This window comes from Choloepus didactylus, chromosome 1 (genome assembly GCF_015220235.1).
Source record: "Choloepus didactylus isolate mChoDid1 chromosome 1, mChoDid1.pri, whole genome shotgun sequence".
Taxonomy (NCBI): Eukaryota; Metazoa; Chordata; class Mammalia; order Pilosa; family Megalonychidae; genus Choloepus; species Choloepus didactylus.
The window spans coordinates 244,480,332-244,498,219 of NC_051307.1; the positions used below are offsets into that span (position 1 = coordinate 244,480,332).

The following is a 17,888-nucleotide window of genomic DNA, read 5'->3' on the forward strand; positions in this document are numbered from 1 at the left end:
GGACTGCTTCCCGCGACGTGGTGCGTCACTCGCGAGGCGAATCTCGCCGCGGGACCATGGGACGGAAAGGCGTTCGCGGCGGGGCGCAGCGGCCACGGGAGCCGCGCGGCCGGAAGGCCGAAGGCAAGAGCCAGGCCCGGAGCGAAGAGAAGGAGGCGGGTGAGAGCGAAGGGGCAGATGCTGAGAGGGACGGGAGGCAGGTCCGGAGTGCGGGGGACCGGGGTGAGGGAGGAGGCTGCTCGGCGCCGAGAAGCAGGCAGGCGGAGCCTCGCTGGGCCGCTAGGTCACTGCCGGTCCCCCCACTCCACCCCGACGTCCCTGCACGCCTTTGTCTCTCACGCGAGAAGTGGGGCGCCCTGAGCGATTTCCCTGGACCCCATCTGGCCATGAGATACCCATTGCCAGAGGGTAAAGTCCAGCCTCCTCGCAGATGCTCAGGGCTGAATGAGGAAAAAGCATTGCAGTTACTTTGTGTGTCTCCAAAAGACCGACCAGAACCTATAGTGGTGCGGTGTGCTAACTCCCAGAGTATTATCTAAAGCTAAATCTCATCCCAGAGTTCCAGACCCGCATCTAACACGTCTCCACGTGGGTGTCTAAGAGGCTTCCACTATTTATCGTGGACAAAGCAAAAGCTCTTGACTTTTCCCCTTTAAATCTTTGACTCTTCCCCAGTTTTCCCCGTCTCAATAAATGACCACTTCACCCTCTTGTTAAAGCAAAACACTCCTTTTCCTTACACGCACGAGTCCTGTCAGTTCAACCTCAGAAATTTATCCCAAGTCTGTCCACTTAATTTCCTTGACATAGCACGCTTGTCCAAGGCACCCATCGCCTTTCAGTTGCGTGGCTGCAGCTACCTCTTCACTGGTCTCCTTGCTTACCCTCATTCGCCTACGGTGGGTTCTCCACCCAGCTGCCAAAACAAAATGATCTTTAAAAGAAATGCAATCATGCCATGTGCCTACTTCAAACCATCTGCAGACTCCCATTGCTCTTGGCATAAAATCCAAATTTCTTAGCACAGCCTACAAGACCCTACATGAGTTGGCTGCTGCTTGCTACTTTTTCTCCTTGCCAGGGACTTTCTTTATTTATTGGCCAACTTTTTGTTCCTCAAACATGCTAAGTTGTTTCTCACCTTGAGCCTTTACCTTTGATGTACCTTCTGCCTAGAATGTTCTTCCACAGCCCTTATCAAGGCTGATTTCTTCTATTCATTCAGGTCTCAACTCAGACACTCCTTGAGCTTTTCTCATCTAGGGTAGTTCTTCCCCACCTACAGTCTTATCATTGTACCTCCATTAGTGCCCCACAGCATCTGTCATGATCTGTAAGGGTCTTGTTAATTTATTTGCTGCTTTTTTGACCACCCATCTCACTAGAATTTAAGCTCTATGAGAGCAGAAATATCTTATCTTTGCTGTGTCCATTTTGTCCTGCTTCTTACCCTTCTGTCCATACATAGTATGTGCTCAATAAATATTTAGAATAATCGCAAAATGCATGCTGTAGGAGGGATTTCTAGGGTTCCTGAAATAAATGAGTAGAAGATTAGACTAGGTACCCAGCAAGGACTCCTACAACACTAGATTCTATGATTCTGTACACATTGTAAGCTCATTGTCCATTAGGAAATAGTCAAATGGTAATAGTTCTTAAACTCAACAGGTGATTTACCTTACACTTAATACTATGAGTTCCATTTTATTCATTCATGCACTCATTCATCCAAATGACATTTTTTGAGTGCCAGTATATGAGTTAGGTAACATCAGAGATGGACATTTCTTGTGGATAGTACTGTTGACATGACATTTGCACATAAAATACCCAGGGCAGAGTGCATTAAATATCATGGAAGAAGGTACAAAAGACCATGGCTTCTGAAGGATTCATCAAGTTCGACTGGAGAGATTGGGAAATGCTCACTGAAGGAGTTATGTTTGAGCTGCGACCTTAAGGATGGATTATAGTTCAACAAGTGGCAGAAAAGTTGAGGGGCATTCTAGTCAGATGGATTGTGTTCAGAGTATGTTGCAATTCAAATATTAAAGATTTTAATCTGCTGATAATGCCACCTTCCTGGGTAGTAGTCCGCTCAGCTCAGCACTTCAGCTGGACCCCAGCTTGGTACAGCTCCAACACTTAGTGGTTATATGCACTTGGGTAAATTATTTTGGACAAATCACTTAACCTTTCTAAACCTCATCTGTGAAATGTAGTGCTACCCTGCAGGGTGGCTGTGAATTAGCATATAAGGCTTCTGGCATGGTGCCTGGTTCCAAGTTAGGTGATCAGTTGGGCTAGCTGATATCGTTCAGCCTAAATGTGGGTAAGGATGTACCCTAGCTTCAATCCAGCGCTGCCAGCTAGGGGAGCTAGCAACAAGTTGTCAAGGCTGCTTCCAGGTTCTGAAGAGCTACAGTCTTTGTTGTGGTTGAGTAGAAGACTAACTATAGACTTAGCACTTGTGCCTTGGGCTGCAGGTGGAACTATTTTGGTAACTGTTCAGTGCAGAAATTCTGATAGAAATCTTAACAGCACTCCTGTGCATGCAAGTGAAGGGGATACTTGGCTGCTTTCAACAGTTAGGAACAAAGAAGACAGTCTTCCACATTATTTTCTTGGATCTATTTGGGTACCTCTGGTTTCTTCATGTTTATTTGAATGCCTTCATTGATGTAATTAGTTTCGTCAACACATAAGACATATTGATTGAGCACTCAGTATTTCCACTCACTTTCGAGGTATTGGATTTATAGCAGTGAACACGACAGGCAAGTACCCTGCTCTCATGATGCTTATAATCTTTGAGGGGTGAATAGGGTGAGTAGGGCAGACAGTAAGTTAAGAAACCAAATTCACATGGTGATAAGAGCTTCAAAGAAGATAAAACAGGATGCTGTAATAAAGTTGACGTGGGGGTTGGGTTTGAGGAAAAGAGGTAACTAAATTAGAATGAGGGGGCAGGGAAAGCCTCTGGGAGGTGGTGACATTTTGAGCCACTTACAGAATGATGTGAAAGGGCCATTCATAGGAAGTGCTGGGGGTGGGGTGGGAGTGGGAGAAGAATTCTAGCAGAGGAAACAGAAAATTTAAAGGCTCCTAGGAGTAGACAAGCTTGGCCATTTTGAGAAACAGCAGGGAGGCAAGTTGGCTGGATACAGGGGCTGTTAGGTGGGGTTGGAAGGTGGGGTGAGTGGTAGAAATTGAGGTGACAGGAGGGCAAGCAGAGGAGTTTGAATTGTGTTCTGAGTGGTGTGAGATGCCCCTGGAAGGTGTAAGCAGGTGACCTTATTAAATCTCCATAGATGCCCCAGCAAGCCGCAGTGATAATTCCTGTTCTCCTGAAATAACACATTGACAAGCTCAAGGGAAAGAGGCCGGTTAGGCTCCAAATCCTGGAGAGTCCTGGAAATTTTTAGTCTCTAGATTCTCAAGGACCAAACAACACAGCAAAGAATAGAGAAAGAAAATAAAAGTCATTCATAGGTCTACTCTCTAGGAATAATCACTACTAACTATTGGTATGTTTCCTTCCAGTCAGGGCGGCTGTGTGTTTTTGACATGGTAGAAAGCATACTGTAAAAACAACTTTGCACCCATAACATTATATCATATATTGTTTTCCTTCATCTTAAAAGATGACTGAATTATATTTCATTGGGTGACTGTACCATAATTTATTTCACAATTATCTGTGGTTGGACGCTCATGTTAGTTCTTTTATTTTTGGTTATTATGAATCATGATCCTATGGACATCTTTTTGATTCATAGTTTTTTGTTTCCTTTTTTTTTTTTTTTTTTAAATTCCTCTCTCTCTCTTTTTTAAAATGCAGAAGTATACAGCTCTGCCTTTTAACCACTGAAACAAGAGTGGTTAGGGTAAAAATACTGCCTTTGAAGTATCCTCCCACCTCTGTTTTTAGATTAGTTTAAAAAAAATAAAAGGCATTTTTGTTCACTGAGAGGAGTCTAAAGGTCATTGTAGGGTCCAGAAGTCCTGATTTTGAGGGCACCCTATTCAAACTGTCAAGTCTTAAACCTTTCAGCAGCTTCTGGCCTTGAAATAAGAAATCTTCTCCCAAATCCTAAATAACTAATTATGAAATATTTTATTTTTCAAAATTTCTCCTTTTTTTTTCCATTGAAGTGTTTATAGAAATTCATCAAAAACTTCTTTTACAGAACATTTTAAAGAAACAACTGAATCAGTGATTTTAACTAGCATTAAAATGAATGCCCCTAGAATGTGAACTTTATTTAAATTAAATTATGATTCCATTGAAATCAAAAGGGAGAAGTTTTTTTTTTTTTTCCCCTCCATGTACAAATAGGTTCTTGGGGACTATAAATACCTGTACAGAGAATCAGCAGTACTGACTGAAAAGGAATTAACTTGTTATTTTAGATTAATAATGTAGCTCCTTTTGTTTTCCAAAATTAATTGAACTAGAGTCATGCAAAGGCAAAGATGGTTTATTCCAGATTCATGATTATTTGCATGAATGTATTTGCAAAATAGAAAAATATCTTCCCCTGCCATGTTATTTATAAATTATTTAATTGTTGAAATAGATTTATTAATATAATTAATAGTTTATATGTAAATAAACAACATACTCTTAGATAGTGTAGATAACAAAAACCAAAAGCATACACAATTTTTAAATTTCCCTTTAGCAAAAAGCACTATAATTATTTTAAGAAAATGAAGTTATTTTTGAAGTATTGCTATTTTATGCCAACCATCCGTTTGCTGAAGTGGTTTGTATATAAATTCCATAGCAGTGTGTGTTTTGAACAGAGTTTGGTTTTAAAAGATGGCAGAAACATGCATTAGTAGAAACACGGATGTGGTAGAACGCAGACATGCTTATGAAACTCAAAACATTTCACTTATGAGGAGTAGATTATCCTAATCCCTAAATAATTAGTCTTGGCAAGTAGTAATGGATCCGTGTGTTTTCCTTTGTAGAGGTTAACTGAAATTTAAGATTTGGAAGTTAGATTTCATTAAGGTAGTGTCTCTGTAGTCTTTGGGGGACTAAAATAAAATGCTGTTATAGGAAGATGGTTTTTACTGTGAACGTCGACTAGAGTGAAGGTGAGAAGAGGCTGAGACAGGATGGTGAACTGGTAACGGAGACGTGGTTTTGAGAGTGGTTATAGGAGACTTTGCCCATGTAACCATTCTGCCTCCACCTTTCCTAATGTCCTCCACCTCCTGTTTCTTGTGGTCATCCAGAGGTCCTTGAGAATGAGAAACCTCCAAAGAAGAGCCGCCCCTCAAAGGCTTCGCAAGGAAAGAGGAAGAGGGGTTTCAGTGATTCCCGGGGCCCAGCTGACGGTCCAGCCAAAAAGAAAGTGGCCAAGGGCACTGCTAAATCCAAAAAACTCAAGATTATCAAAGAAGAAGCCCTCAGCGATGGGGAAGATTGCAGGTGAGATGGGTCTTCATTGTTTCCTCAGAATAAGTGTGGGCAATAAGACCTGCCACCTGCCCTCTTTTCTTGTCACAAAGATCGGTAGAAAAGATTGGATCTTTAAACTCTTCTAAATAAAGAACTCCAATCAGTCGGAGCTTGGGAGAATGTTAATTATATATTTATCTTTTCAGAAGAGGACACCGAAAGCCCGGAGAAAGTGATTTATTTGCGGTTACACAGCTAGACAGTGTCAAAACCAGGATTAGAACCCAGGTCTCTGACTCTTGCTCCAGTGCTCTTTCTTCTACACAAAGATATTTGATGTATATAAAGTATTTACCTGCCATTCCCGCTTTATCTCGCATTATTCTCCTCATGCACCCTCTGCTTCTATCCAGTCTATCCAGCTGGACTTCTTATCATTCACTTGACACATTCTCATACTTTGCTCACCCCTAAGTTGTGCTCATATTGTTCCTTCTACCCGGAATGCTTTCTTCCACCTTGGAGATGCAGCTCAGAAGCCATCTGTGCTACAGAGTCTTCATTGATTCTTTCCTCCCTCTTCCTATAGCATCTCTTAAGAGTGTAACATGCTCAGTCTACCTTGTATTACCCTTTCTTGGTATGTACCCATGCTGTGTGCCCCTGTGTAAGCTCTCACGTGCCTGGCTGATTTTCAGATGCCCTGTGGCATCAAGGGCAGGGCCTGTTATCTGGACAAAACTGAACAAGTATTTGTTCAAATGAGCATTCATGTCAATATGTGGTAAACTATGACCAGAAGTCTACTAAATACTTGATTACCTGCCTCCTAGGAAGGTTGGAGGGGAAGAGGAAGAACAAACAGGCAGGAGTTTCTTCCTTCAAAAATAAATCTTCACTCTCAGTGTTAGTCTTTCTAGCAGCTTCCTCCTGGCACAGGGCACAAGTCCACTAGAGGGCAGCAGTAGAAAGCAGCACAGGGGAGCATGCGGATTTACCCTCAGGGTTCCTCTCTTTTTTACCCAAGAATGCCTCTGAGCTTACTGCTTCCCAGTTGCCTCCCCTCACTAGTTGAACTCTGTCTCCAGAACCAAGGTGCTTCCAGGGAAAGTTCTGGGTCCACCTTTCCCTCTCAGTTGAGACTTGATGATGGTCAAACCCTTGGCATATGGACTTTTCTGCTACTTTTATTCTAAGAATTTTTTTGTTTCTGTGGTGTTGAGAGAAAGCAGTAGGCTAAACAGAGAGTATGTGTGTTATTACAGCAGAAGACAAGGATTGGTTATTTTTAATGTCTGTGCTAAACATTCTTATATAATGTTCTCACATATTGATCCCAAGTATCAAAGCTTATAAAAGCTAAAAGTAATTCATTAGTCTAAACACATTTTGTAGATAAGTTTGCGGAGATATATTTTCTGGTATACACATTAGCTACCCTTTAGTCTTGAGCCAGTATTTAGCTAGCTATTCACCTGTGTAGTTTCCAATTACTAACATGGGTAGCTATATCCATGTTTCTATTATTTGTGACATACCTATGTATAGTCATAACCCCACTTGAATTTAGAATTCAGCCAACTTCAGTATCCTTACGTCATGTTTCTCAAAGGTAGGAAAAATATCTTCTGAGTTTCCCATAGGAGGATCAAAAATTGCGAATTCCTTTCTCTTCTTTCGAGACTTCTTTCTGCACAGGTGTACACTCAGACATCATAACATTTAATCCTTGAGCTCACGTTATCATTGTGGTTTCTTCTACCTTTTCCCTCCTCATTTCCAGAAACAACTGTGTTTTCCTTCACACAGCTCTAAATTGTAGGTTAAAAGTGTTCTTTCTGCTTTTGACAGCACACCTCAAATTAGACTGATGATCAGAGCATACCTTGATTAGAATTTAAGACCCATGTGTTGAAGGAAATGAGGTTGAGAGCTCTCAAAGTTATCTTTGAACGATTGCGGCAGATTTACAATAATGTAGAAGGAGGAATCTTTTAAAATTCCCTTTAGCTTAAATATAACACTTGAGCTTAAATATAACACTAAGATGTCTTCAATGTTTTCTTTTTGCTTCCTGTGACCTTTACACAGGGACTTTTCAAGGACCCCCAAGAAGGCACACCATCCAAAGAGAGAGAACGTCATTGACAAAGGCAGCAGTGAAGGAGATGATGAAGAAAGTGAAGATGATTGGGAAGAGGTAGAAGGTAAAACAGTTTTCTTTGTTCTTAGAACCTTTTGATTCTATTTATTTTCTGCTTGATTCTTTTTGGAATCATCACACTTCTGGCAATCCCATTTTTTTCTTTTGAAACTAGTAAGACCAAAGATAAGGTTGCAGTAGGGACTCAGTTTTGATAGAAGGAAAAATTCATGACCAGGTTATCAAAGAAGGTTGTATATTTTTTCCTCGGATGACTGTCAGTAGTGTAGATATAACATAGAGGCAGCATAATCTAGTAGAAAGAACACAGGCTTTGAAGCTAGCCCAACCTGGGTTCAGAGCCCAGCTTTCCCATTTACGTAGCTCTGTGACCTTGAGCAAGTAACTTAACTTCTCTGAGCTAAAGTTTTTTCATCAGCAACATTCAGTAAACAATGAATGCCTACTATATGCCTTGCACAGTTTAGGTGTGAAGATTGCTGTGGGAAAAAAGCTTACAAATGTGAAGGCCCTAGCGCATCATATACTCACAATGAATAGTAGCTAATGTATCATACCTGATTGCTTCCGCCTATGCTTGACTTTTCCCCAGCTTTGTATTTTGAAAATTTCCAAGCCTACAAAAACATGGAAAATGTAGTACAGTGAATACCCGTACACCCTTCACCTAGATTCACTAACTTTAACATTTTTCCACATAGACTGTATCTTTCTCTCTGTAAATATGCATTGTGGAATCATTTGCACATAAGTTGCAGGCATCCTAAAGCTTCACTTCTAAATATTTCAGCATGCATTTCCTAAAAATCAGACACTCTCCTATGTGACAAAATAACATTATCACACCTATAAAATAAAAAATAGTTCCATAATATCTCATATCCAGGCCAAAATCAAATACCCCAATTGTTTTAAATATATTCTTTTTTTTCAATCCAGGATCCTGTCAAGGTGTAAGTCTTGTATTTGGTTGTTTTGTCTCTTTAATCTCTTTTAATCTAGAATAGTCCTGAAACCCATTCCTCCTTCATTTGCTTTAAATAACTCTGCTTTTTTCCAAGGAGTTCTGGTCTCTTATAGACTGTCTTGTGTTCTGCTTTTGTCTGATTGTTTTCTCAAGGTGTTGTTGAACTTTTTTCATTATAACCCTGTATTTCTTATAAACTGTAAACTTAGTCCAAAGACTTGATTGGATTTAGATTGAACAGTTTTTGGCAGGAGTAGTTCATGGGTGATGCTCTGTACTTCCTGTTGCATCTGTAAGAGGCATCTGATGTCAGATTATCCCTCTTATTAGTGATACTAATTTTGATCACTTGGTTAAGATGGTATTGCCAGCCAGCTCGTGCCATTGCAGGGGTACATTTTTCCCTTTGTAATTTACCATCTGGGGGTGATATTCTGAGTCTCTGTGAATATCTTATTCCCCAATAACTTTTTAAAAAATTTAGTAGTTTGAACAAACATTGATTATCTTGATGGAATCAAAGATTATTACATTGGGAATTGGAAATGGTTAATTTTGTAATTCTGCCATTTCATGTATATTTATTAGCACATTTTCATCTATAAAGAAGAGCTCCCCCTTTTAAGAATTTTGTTTGTTTATTCATCCATTTATTATGAGTGTGACTATGGTCTTAGAGATTTTTTATAAATTCAAATATGTTATAATCAGTTGTCATCGTTATACTTTTCTGTCTTCAGGTTGTCCTAAATTTGGCTAGTGGGAGCCCCTTTAAGCTAGCTACAGTGTTCTTTTGACATGGCCTTGTTAGCTTTTAAGGACATTTTTGGTTTGGGACAGAAGATGTGCCAAGTTCACCTTGTGCTTTCCTTGCTGCAGACCTAGAGTCATCCTTTTTTCCTCCAAGAAGCCCTAGTTCATTTTAGTAGGGAATATTGTATAGAAACCGAGATCATGGCCTCAGGGATACCCGCTGCCAATGGGTATCCTTTCTTCGAGGCCCAGACCTGCTTTACAAGTGCCTTTGCTGATGAAGTTCACAATTAGATCCAGTTCAGCAAATTCAGTTCTTTTCAGCTAGCATTGCGGGCAGTGTAGAGGATTAAGAGATGAAAAGAGATGTTCCTTGTCATTTGCAAGTTTACATGTCAGAGAGAAAAACAGACACCTAAATCATGATTATACAAAGCAGATTGTGACAAGTGTTATTATATTCATTCAGAGAATAGGAGATTGTTTTCATTTGTTGTTTTAGTGTAGAAATTAGAATAAATATCTACTAAAACACACACATGAGCGTTAGCTCCTTGATAGCAGAGATCTGTATCTAATTCAATTCGATATCTCTGTGCCTTACTTTCTTCATTGAAAGACTTCTCTGTGTTGTTTTGCAGGTTAAATAAGACAAATAAATGTGAGATACGTAGCACAGTGCCTGGCGTGTTGTAGCTCCTTAAAACATGGTAGATGTAATGGTCTCTGTGGATTGTCTATCTGGCATCCATTCCTTACTTCCCAGCAGAATCTCAATTTTGTTAAGGACCATAGCTATAATTATAATTATTGATTTTAAAAAATTATTATCGATAGAACTTAATGAGCCTGTGCCAGGTGACGTGGGAGAAAACGCAACCTTCTCTAAATCTTTTGTGCCTGTGAATCCAGTGGAGATAGAGATTGAAACACCGGAGCAGGCTAAAACAAGAGAAAAAAGGTAAGATGAGGCACTTGCTTCTAGGTTCCTGTCACCTATGATAGGCAATAACTTCTACTTTAAAGAAAGCTTTTGAGAAACACATAGGGAAACACAGCCAAGTATCAAGGTGGTCAGGAACCTTGGGTGAGAAAGCCTGGGCTTCACCTTTGTGTCCTGGCAGGGGCAGGAGACGGGAACCTACAGGTCTTTTATCTGACTAATCCTTAGAATAACATTACAGATGAGGAGCCAGAGGCTCAGAGAGGTTAAGTGACTTTCCAGGAGTCATTCAGCAAGTAAGCAGAGGAGCCAAGATCGAAATCCATGTCGGTCTGACTCAACATTCATGCTTTTCTCACCGTGTCACACTGCAGGACTTGAGGCAATGCCCCAGGTCAGGGAGCCCCCATTCCTTCCCAGATCCCTGGTACCTCTAGGGCCTCTGGTGGCTGGAACAATGGAGTCCAGCACTTGGCGGGTAGATAATCAGTTAATGGGTACCACTGTTGTGTTGAGCACATTATTAGGCATGGTGGAGGGAGATGATAGAAGCCATTCAAGAAGCCTCAAGTTTTCTTGAAGATGCACAGAACACACACATGGAAGAAATTTTACACAGAACAGCATCATGCAAATGTGTGCACATTAATTTAACATAAAGGTAGTAGTTGCTAAGGAGGAAACTACTAGGAAAGGAGACAACCACTTCTTAGAGGAAGTGAGTTTTGAGACGTGTTTTTCAGACATAATTGGATTGAGAGGAAGGCAGTCTGGGTGGAGAATGTCCTGAGCTGGAGGTTTGGAGATGAGAAGGAGCAAGTCAAATGTAGAACAGAGTGAGCTTGTGGATTTGCTGGAGTAACAGCCTTCTGCAGGAAAACAGCTGGTTTCAATTTCCCATTTCATTGTCTGATTTTTCAATATACACTGTAGTGAAAAGACAAAAATGGAATTTGAGATCTATCTTCGGAGGATGGTGAAACGTTTTCATAAAGAAGTCCATGAGTGTACACACAAGGTAAGTGAAAGAAAAGAACAGGATACCTTCTTCTTTGACAAGGCAGTGTAGTGTGGTGGGAAGAACCTGGGTACTGGAGTCAGTCAAATCTAGGTTTTATTTGTGGCTCTTCTAGTTACTATGTAACCTTGGGCAAGTGTCTTATTCTCTCTGAGCCTTAATTTCCTTACCCATAAAGTGGGTATACTCGTAGTATCTACCTTGTAAGGTGGTTGTGAGGACAAAGAAAACTATTCTATATCAAGCACCTAGCACAGTGCCTGGCAAGTGGTAGGGGCTAAATAATATGTGCTTTCAGCTGGTGTGATCACTTTAATTCTGATCTTGCCTGAAGTCTCTCTAGTAGTTATTAAAACATGTTACAGACCTAGCAAGGTGCTAAGGATCGTGGGGATAGAGACACGTATAAAGCTTCTTCCCTACCATCAAGGAGTCTGTGATCTTACAGAGATCCTCAAGACTGCATGCTTCAAACAATGAAGGAGATCAGTGTGGGTCTGAGTAGCAGAGAAAAGGTTGGAGCTGGGTCTGGGAGAAGGGACAGCTTGGAGAGTTAGGGAGAGGACAGAAGGCTGGGGAATCGGCTCTGGCCAAGTTGTGGAGGGCATGGGAGAATGACTGATCTGCCTGGCCTAGTGGAGGGTGTGTGTGCTGGAGGCCAGTGGGAAGTGAGGGAAGAGAAGGACTCTGGTTTTCCTCCGATGGGCAGTGGGGAGCCCCAGAGGGTAATGGTGGGATGGACGTGCGCAGGGCGGATGGAAGCGACACTGTGTCTGCAGCTGCCACCGAAACCTAGAGGTGAAGTGGTGTGGGCACAGCAAGGACAGTAGTGAGGTTAAAAGATGGTGGGTGAGCTTGAGGGATGCATACCTCACCCAGGCCTCGGGGGATTAAATGAGTTAGTGAGGTGTTCCTTTCACCTCTTGGTGGGTGTTGGGAGAGGAAAGAAAGGGAAGGATTGAGATGACTCCAAGTTGGAAGCCTCAGTGAGGGAAGAGGGGCAGTGCCATTGATTAACAACTAGAGATGCTCTCGGGGAGATTTTGAAGGGGAAATGATGAAAGGCTGTGTGTGAGAGAAGGGAAAATCAGCCACATAATCATGTCAGTAGGTTGAAGACGGCGAGGTCAGAGATCAGATGAGGAGACAGATGTGGGGTCGGTGGCAGAGGAGGTTGGGGTCAACACACACACCAGTGGAGAGACCTGTGCCGAGAACTCCCTATTCCCGTCTCTTGGCATTGATGGTTCCCAGCAACTTGCCCATCTGTGTCTCAACTCACTATTGCTCTTGGTCTTTTTTGGTGCAAATCCCAGACACTGTAGCTTTCATCCATAAATCCTTCCATCTGTATCTGTGATGGACAAGGCCTCATTTTTAAAAAAACCCAGTTTGCGTATTGAAGCTTTGAGCTGATTATTTCTTGGAGAGTATGAGTCTATGGAGTGAAGAAGAGGGGTTGGAAACCGATATTGGGAAGTGGCTGATAACTGTGTTTTTACTTTCTCATATCACACAAAATGTCTTTTAATTTGGCAGCAAAAATCTCTGCTGGTTTTAGCCTGCTTCCCTGCCTTCCTCTTCCTCCCAGGTCCACCTGCTGTGCCTGCTAGCAAATGGATTCTTCCGAAACCGCATCTGCAGCCAGCCAAGTCTGCATGCTATTGCCCTCTCCATCATCCCGACTCACTTCACCAAAGTGACACCTAGGGACATGGATATCAGCTTCCTCTCAAACCTGCTGAAATGGTACGCTCTTCGCCCTGTGCTGCGGAGCCTCAGGGTAGGATTTGTGTTTCTCTTGGAGGGTGGGATCAGTTGGTTCCACAGACATCCCCTGAGACAATATTATGTGCCAGGCCATGTGCCTGGCATCGGGACTGAGAAACGCATCAAGTGTGTGTGCGATCACTGCCCTGGAAGAGTTCCCGGGCTAGGCAAGGAGACATAAACCCCCTAGTGATTACAGAGTAGTGTGATGAGGGCTCTGAAAGAGGTGTGCTGGGGGCCTGGGAAGGCTCCCCAAGGAGGTGAAGTCCGAAGTGGGTCTTCAGTGATAGTAGCAAAGAGGCAGACAGGTCCCAGAATTCACTCCCCCTTTTGATTTTCTTGCTGTAGAAGAGCAAAAATTCCCCTTTGCCCTTTCCTCCAACATCAGGGAATGCCTGTTTCTTTCCAGGTTCATTGGAACATTTACAGTTAATGCCGACCTTTCAGTCAACGAGCAAGACAGCCTGCAGACTACCCTGGAGAGGAGATTTGCTATTTACTCCGCGCGAGATGACGAGGAATTGGTCCACGTAAGTGCTTCTGCAGGAAGCACTGTTTTTATTAGCCCTATTCACTACAGATAATGGCAGTCATGGGCCAGACACTGATCAAGGTGTTCTTCACATGTCCTTCTTTAGTTCCTAACAACCTTACTGCACGTGCAGGCCCAGAAAGGCTCACTAACTTCCTGAGCTGAACCCAGTCGGTCGGCAGTAGAATCAGGATCGGGACCCAAGTCTGGGAGTCGACAGCTGCTCACTTCCTTTCTATTAATTTGATGTCCTTTGATAATTTGGTATTTTGAAACATTTAGTTTTTGGTCAGATGCCTTAGAAATGTTCCATTAATTATTCAAAAATTGTGTTCAGAAGTCCCGAAGAAATGTTTGTTTGTTTTCTTTCAAATTGGATGCCAAATGATAATCTTGAGAATCATTCCCTGAAATCCTTTGAAATGTGTTTCCATGCCTTTAACACTGGCAGGCAGCTCTGCAGTTAGGAGAGCTCTGTTTTGTCATCCTTTTCTTCAGAAAGGATAAGTAGGAATCATGGTGGAGTGCTGTTACCAATAGATTGTCTTTTTCAGATGCTTAAAAATACCCTTAGATAAGACTCCATCTGAGTAAAGAAAAATAGAGACAGAAGTCTGCTTTTATCCCTGCAGGGATCCTGTTAACCCAAGTACTTGGATTCAGGAACCCTGGATTCCTTGTGTGTTTGGAGAAAGAGACCAGATTTTCATATTGTTAGAGGTCAAATACTGACATCTTAATTGTCTTATGATTTGGTTTTTAAAAGCCTTAAGAAATCTGGCCTGGCCAGTAATTATACTATAATATTGCTGCCCCAAGAAAACCATTGTTAATATTTTAATATTGTCCTCACAGGCTCTCTTCCTGTGTTATTTGTATGTGTATAGGTATGTATGTGTGTGCGTATGTTTTTTTCTGTTTCTGGCAAAAATGGTATTATACAGTTTTGTCATCTGATTTGTCACAAATCAGGCCACATGGAGAGGTTACTCGTTAAGGGTGATGACCAAGTATGATTGCCTAATGCTAAACTGTTTCTAGACCATAGGCACACACATTGTCTTAGTCTCCTGGTGGTTAAGGAAGATGAGGCAGGGATTATTATAGATGGAGAACTCTAGGCATAGAGAAGTCACTCAGCTAGTTAGTCATCTGAACATCTACACTTGTGCTCCTGCACCGTGCTGTACACTAAGAAACTAAAAAATTAATATTGGTGCAATACTGTCGGCTAAACTATAGACATTCTTTGGATTTACCAAGTTTTTCCATTAATACCCCTTTTGTGTTCCAGAATCCAATCCAGAATACTACATTACATTTAGTCATCGTGGCTGCTCAGTTCTGTCTAATCTGTGACAGTTTCTTGGTCTTTCCTTGCCCTTCGTGACCTTGACACCTTTGAGGAGGACTGGTTAGGAACTCCATGGAATGTCCCTTGATTTGGGTTTCTTTGATGTTTTTTCACCTCCCTCTTTTTAACCCCTGAAAAAATAAGGGCAAAATAATTAGAATTTTTCTCATCATCGCCTGGCTTTTCACAGGATACTTTGACTATTCACAGTGATATTTTTTTTATTTTAACCACAAATGCAACATACATCAATAAAGAAAAGATAAAAAACAAAAAAGCACAGCTGTAAATACCCATAACCCAACTATATGGGTCCTTTTTCAAATATGTGTATCATCTCATATTTATATCCATAAACAGTTTTTCTTATAAAAATGTTATTATATTATACATTCTTTTTTTAAAAAAAATCATACTTGGTCATTGCCCTTAACCTCTCCATGTGTGCTGGTGAGGAAAAACAAATCAGGTGACAAAACTGTAATTCCATTTTTGCTAGAAACAAAACAAAACATTTACATACACACACACACATATATACGCACACACATACATACATATACACACACAAATAACACAGGAAAAGAATATTTTCCCATTTTTCTACAAGAATCATTTTTAAACAGTGTCAAGCGTTCCAATCTCTTGTTTAGACAGTTTGGTTGTTTCCAGCTTGTCCATGTTACAAACAAGCACCACAACAAACATCACCGAAGGAATTGAATCTTTAATTATTTCCTTAGGATGCATATGCTGCTCTTTTTTGTCACAGATATTTTTACTGATACTCCGGGCCCTGCAGCTCCTGACCCGACTGGTATTGTCCCTACAGCCAATTCCTCTGAAGTTATCAGCAGCTAAGGTGAGACTCTCTCAGGGCTCCCGGAGGAGTCTGTCACAGAGGAGAGAGAAATTATCAAACTCAAAACAAAGAAAGAAATTGGTCCTTAGAATATTTTTAAGGGTGGGTGTTAACAGAGCCCAGGTTCTTTCAATCCTGGGCACATGAGTGGGAGTCTAGTGACCTGAGCTTCAGCAGGGGCTTTGCCTCATGGCACAAAACAGTGGCCTGCAGGAGGTCTTGGCTCTTTGGTGCTTTTGTTTCTGGCCCGTAAATGGGTAAATTGGTATACCTGTCCTCCTCCTGAGCAGCATGGAGTGATGATGGGCGAAGGATTCTGAAATTTGAGATGCTCCAAGTCAGAGGCCAAATGCTGTCCTCATTTGGGTGTTGGCAGTATCTGAAACCTGATGGTCCAGAAGTTGACTTTAATAATAATTTCTTTTTTTTTTTTTCTGAAGGGAATGGCATGTATGTAACTTTTTTTTAATCATACTTTTTTATTGTAGAATATAACATGTATACATAGAAGTGATAACTTTCCATGTGCAATTTAACAAGTAGTTAGCAAATTTCAAAGAATGTTACAGGTTACAGTTCCATAGTTTCAGTTATTTCCTTATTGTGAAATATAACATATATAATAAAAAGGTAATTTTTTGAAAGTATGATTTAACAAGTAGTTATACAGGAAATTTCCAAAGTTGTTAGGAGTTATAGCATACCATAACTTTAATAATAATTATTTTTATTGCCTTTAATAATAATTTCTATATTCTTAAATTCCTACTTTACCAACTCAGTAAATATTTGTTTGCACATGTACCACATGTAAGGTGGATATTATTATTGCCAAGGAAACCGAGACTCAGAGGTTAAATAATTTATGTAAATCTTGTAACAGAAGAGGCAGATCTGGAATTTGAACCCACATTTGCCTGTTTCCAAATCCAGTGCACTTTCTCTTGTGCTACAGTTTAGGGTGAAAAGAATCATTCCTGGCCTTATCTAAGGTACTACAGATTTTAGCAAATATTTCTCACATCCCTAAAGGATAGCCAGTTGATCGGTGCGTGAGCCGGGAACATTTTGCGTACACTGGTTCTCTAGCCAGTGAGCTAACCCACTTACAGTACAGGATTGCTATCATATCATTAGCAAAAAGGGAAAAAAAAAAAAGCAAAATCTCCTATTGTGTTTAAGGGAAAGAAACCTTCTGAGAAGAAACCCGTATCAGTTCCTGCAAGCTCCTCAGAAACTTCTAGCCAAGTTCCACAAAAGCAGACCAAACCAAAGACCAGCAAAGGAACAAAACAAGAGAAAACCTTTTCTAAGGGTCCCGGCAGTGCAAGCGCCAAAGGAAAGAGGGGCAAGGCCAGCACGGGCAGAAAGAACCAGAGAGAGCCCTCCACCAGCGAGGACGAAGGCGAGGGAGGAGAGCAGGAGGTGGACTCCCAGCGGCGGCGGCGTGTCCGGGAGCGGCGGGTGGCCTCCAGGGTGTCCTATAAAGAGGAGAGCGGAAGTGACAAGGCTGACAGTGGCTCTGACTTTGAGCTCTCCAGTGGAGAAGCCCATCACCCATCCGATGAGGATTTTGAGTCAGAGCTTCCAAGGCAGAGGAGGGCCCCGGCTCCTCAAGGGACAAAGGCAGGTTCCAAGAGTGACCCCAGGACCCGGCGTAAAAGCCAGTCGAAGCACCCAGTCCTGCCAGCAGCACCCTCAAGCTCTTTGAGCAGTAAGAGAAGCAAGAACTTTTCCCGTGATGGTGAGGAGGCAGAAGGAGGGAAGGCAGCTGGCATAGACCAGTGGCTGGAAGTGTTCTGTGAGCAAGAGGAGAGGTGGATATGTGTAGACTGTGTGCACGGAGTGGTGGGCCAGCCTCTCACCTGTTACAAGTACGCCACCAAGCCCATGACTTACGTCGTGGGCATAGACAGTGACGGCTGTGCCCGAGATGTCACCCAGAGGTATGACCCAGTCTGGATGACGGTGACCCGCAAGGGCCGTGTGGATGCTAAGTGGTGGGCCGAGACCCTGAGGCCGTACCAGAGCCCATTCGTGGAACGGGAGAAGAAAGAAGAATTGGAGGTAAGGCCTTGGCTGCCATGCACTCAAAGACTCAGGCAG

General features: G+C 41.9%; 1 protein-coding gene across 2 annotated transcripts in view; it reads left to right on the top strand.

Moving 5' to 3' along the window:
• The first annotated feature begins 3 nt into the window (after positions 1 to 3).
• XPC (XPC complex subunit, DNA damage recognition and repair factor) overlaps positions 4 to 17,888 on the top strand; it is a 28,675-nt gene continuing 10,790 nt past the window's right edge. For both annotated transcript variants that reach the window (XM_037802636.1, XM_037802644.1), the window contains exons 1-9: positions 4 to 159; positions 5,254 to 5,449; positions 7,511 to 7,626; positions 10,141 to 10,264; positions 11,180 to 11,264; positions 12,856 to 13,013; positions 13,444 to 13,564; positions 15,693 to 15,782; positions 16,965 to 17,849. In XM_037802636.1, coding sequence (XP_037658564.1) covers positions 57 to 159; positions 5,254 to 5,449; positions 7,511 to 7,626; positions 10,141 to 10,264; positions 11,180 to 11,264; positions 12,856 to 13,013; positions 13,444 to 13,564; positions 15,693 to 15,782; positions 16,965 to 17,849 — 1,878 coding nt within the window. In that variant the 5' untranslated portion in view covers positions 4 to 56. The remainder of the gene's footprint in view (positions 160 to 5,253; positions 5,450 to 7,510; positions 7,627 to 10,140; positions 10,265 to 11,179; positions 11,265 to 12,855; positions 13,014 to 13,443; positions 13,565 to 15,692; positions 15,783 to 16,964; positions 17,850 to 17,888) is intronic.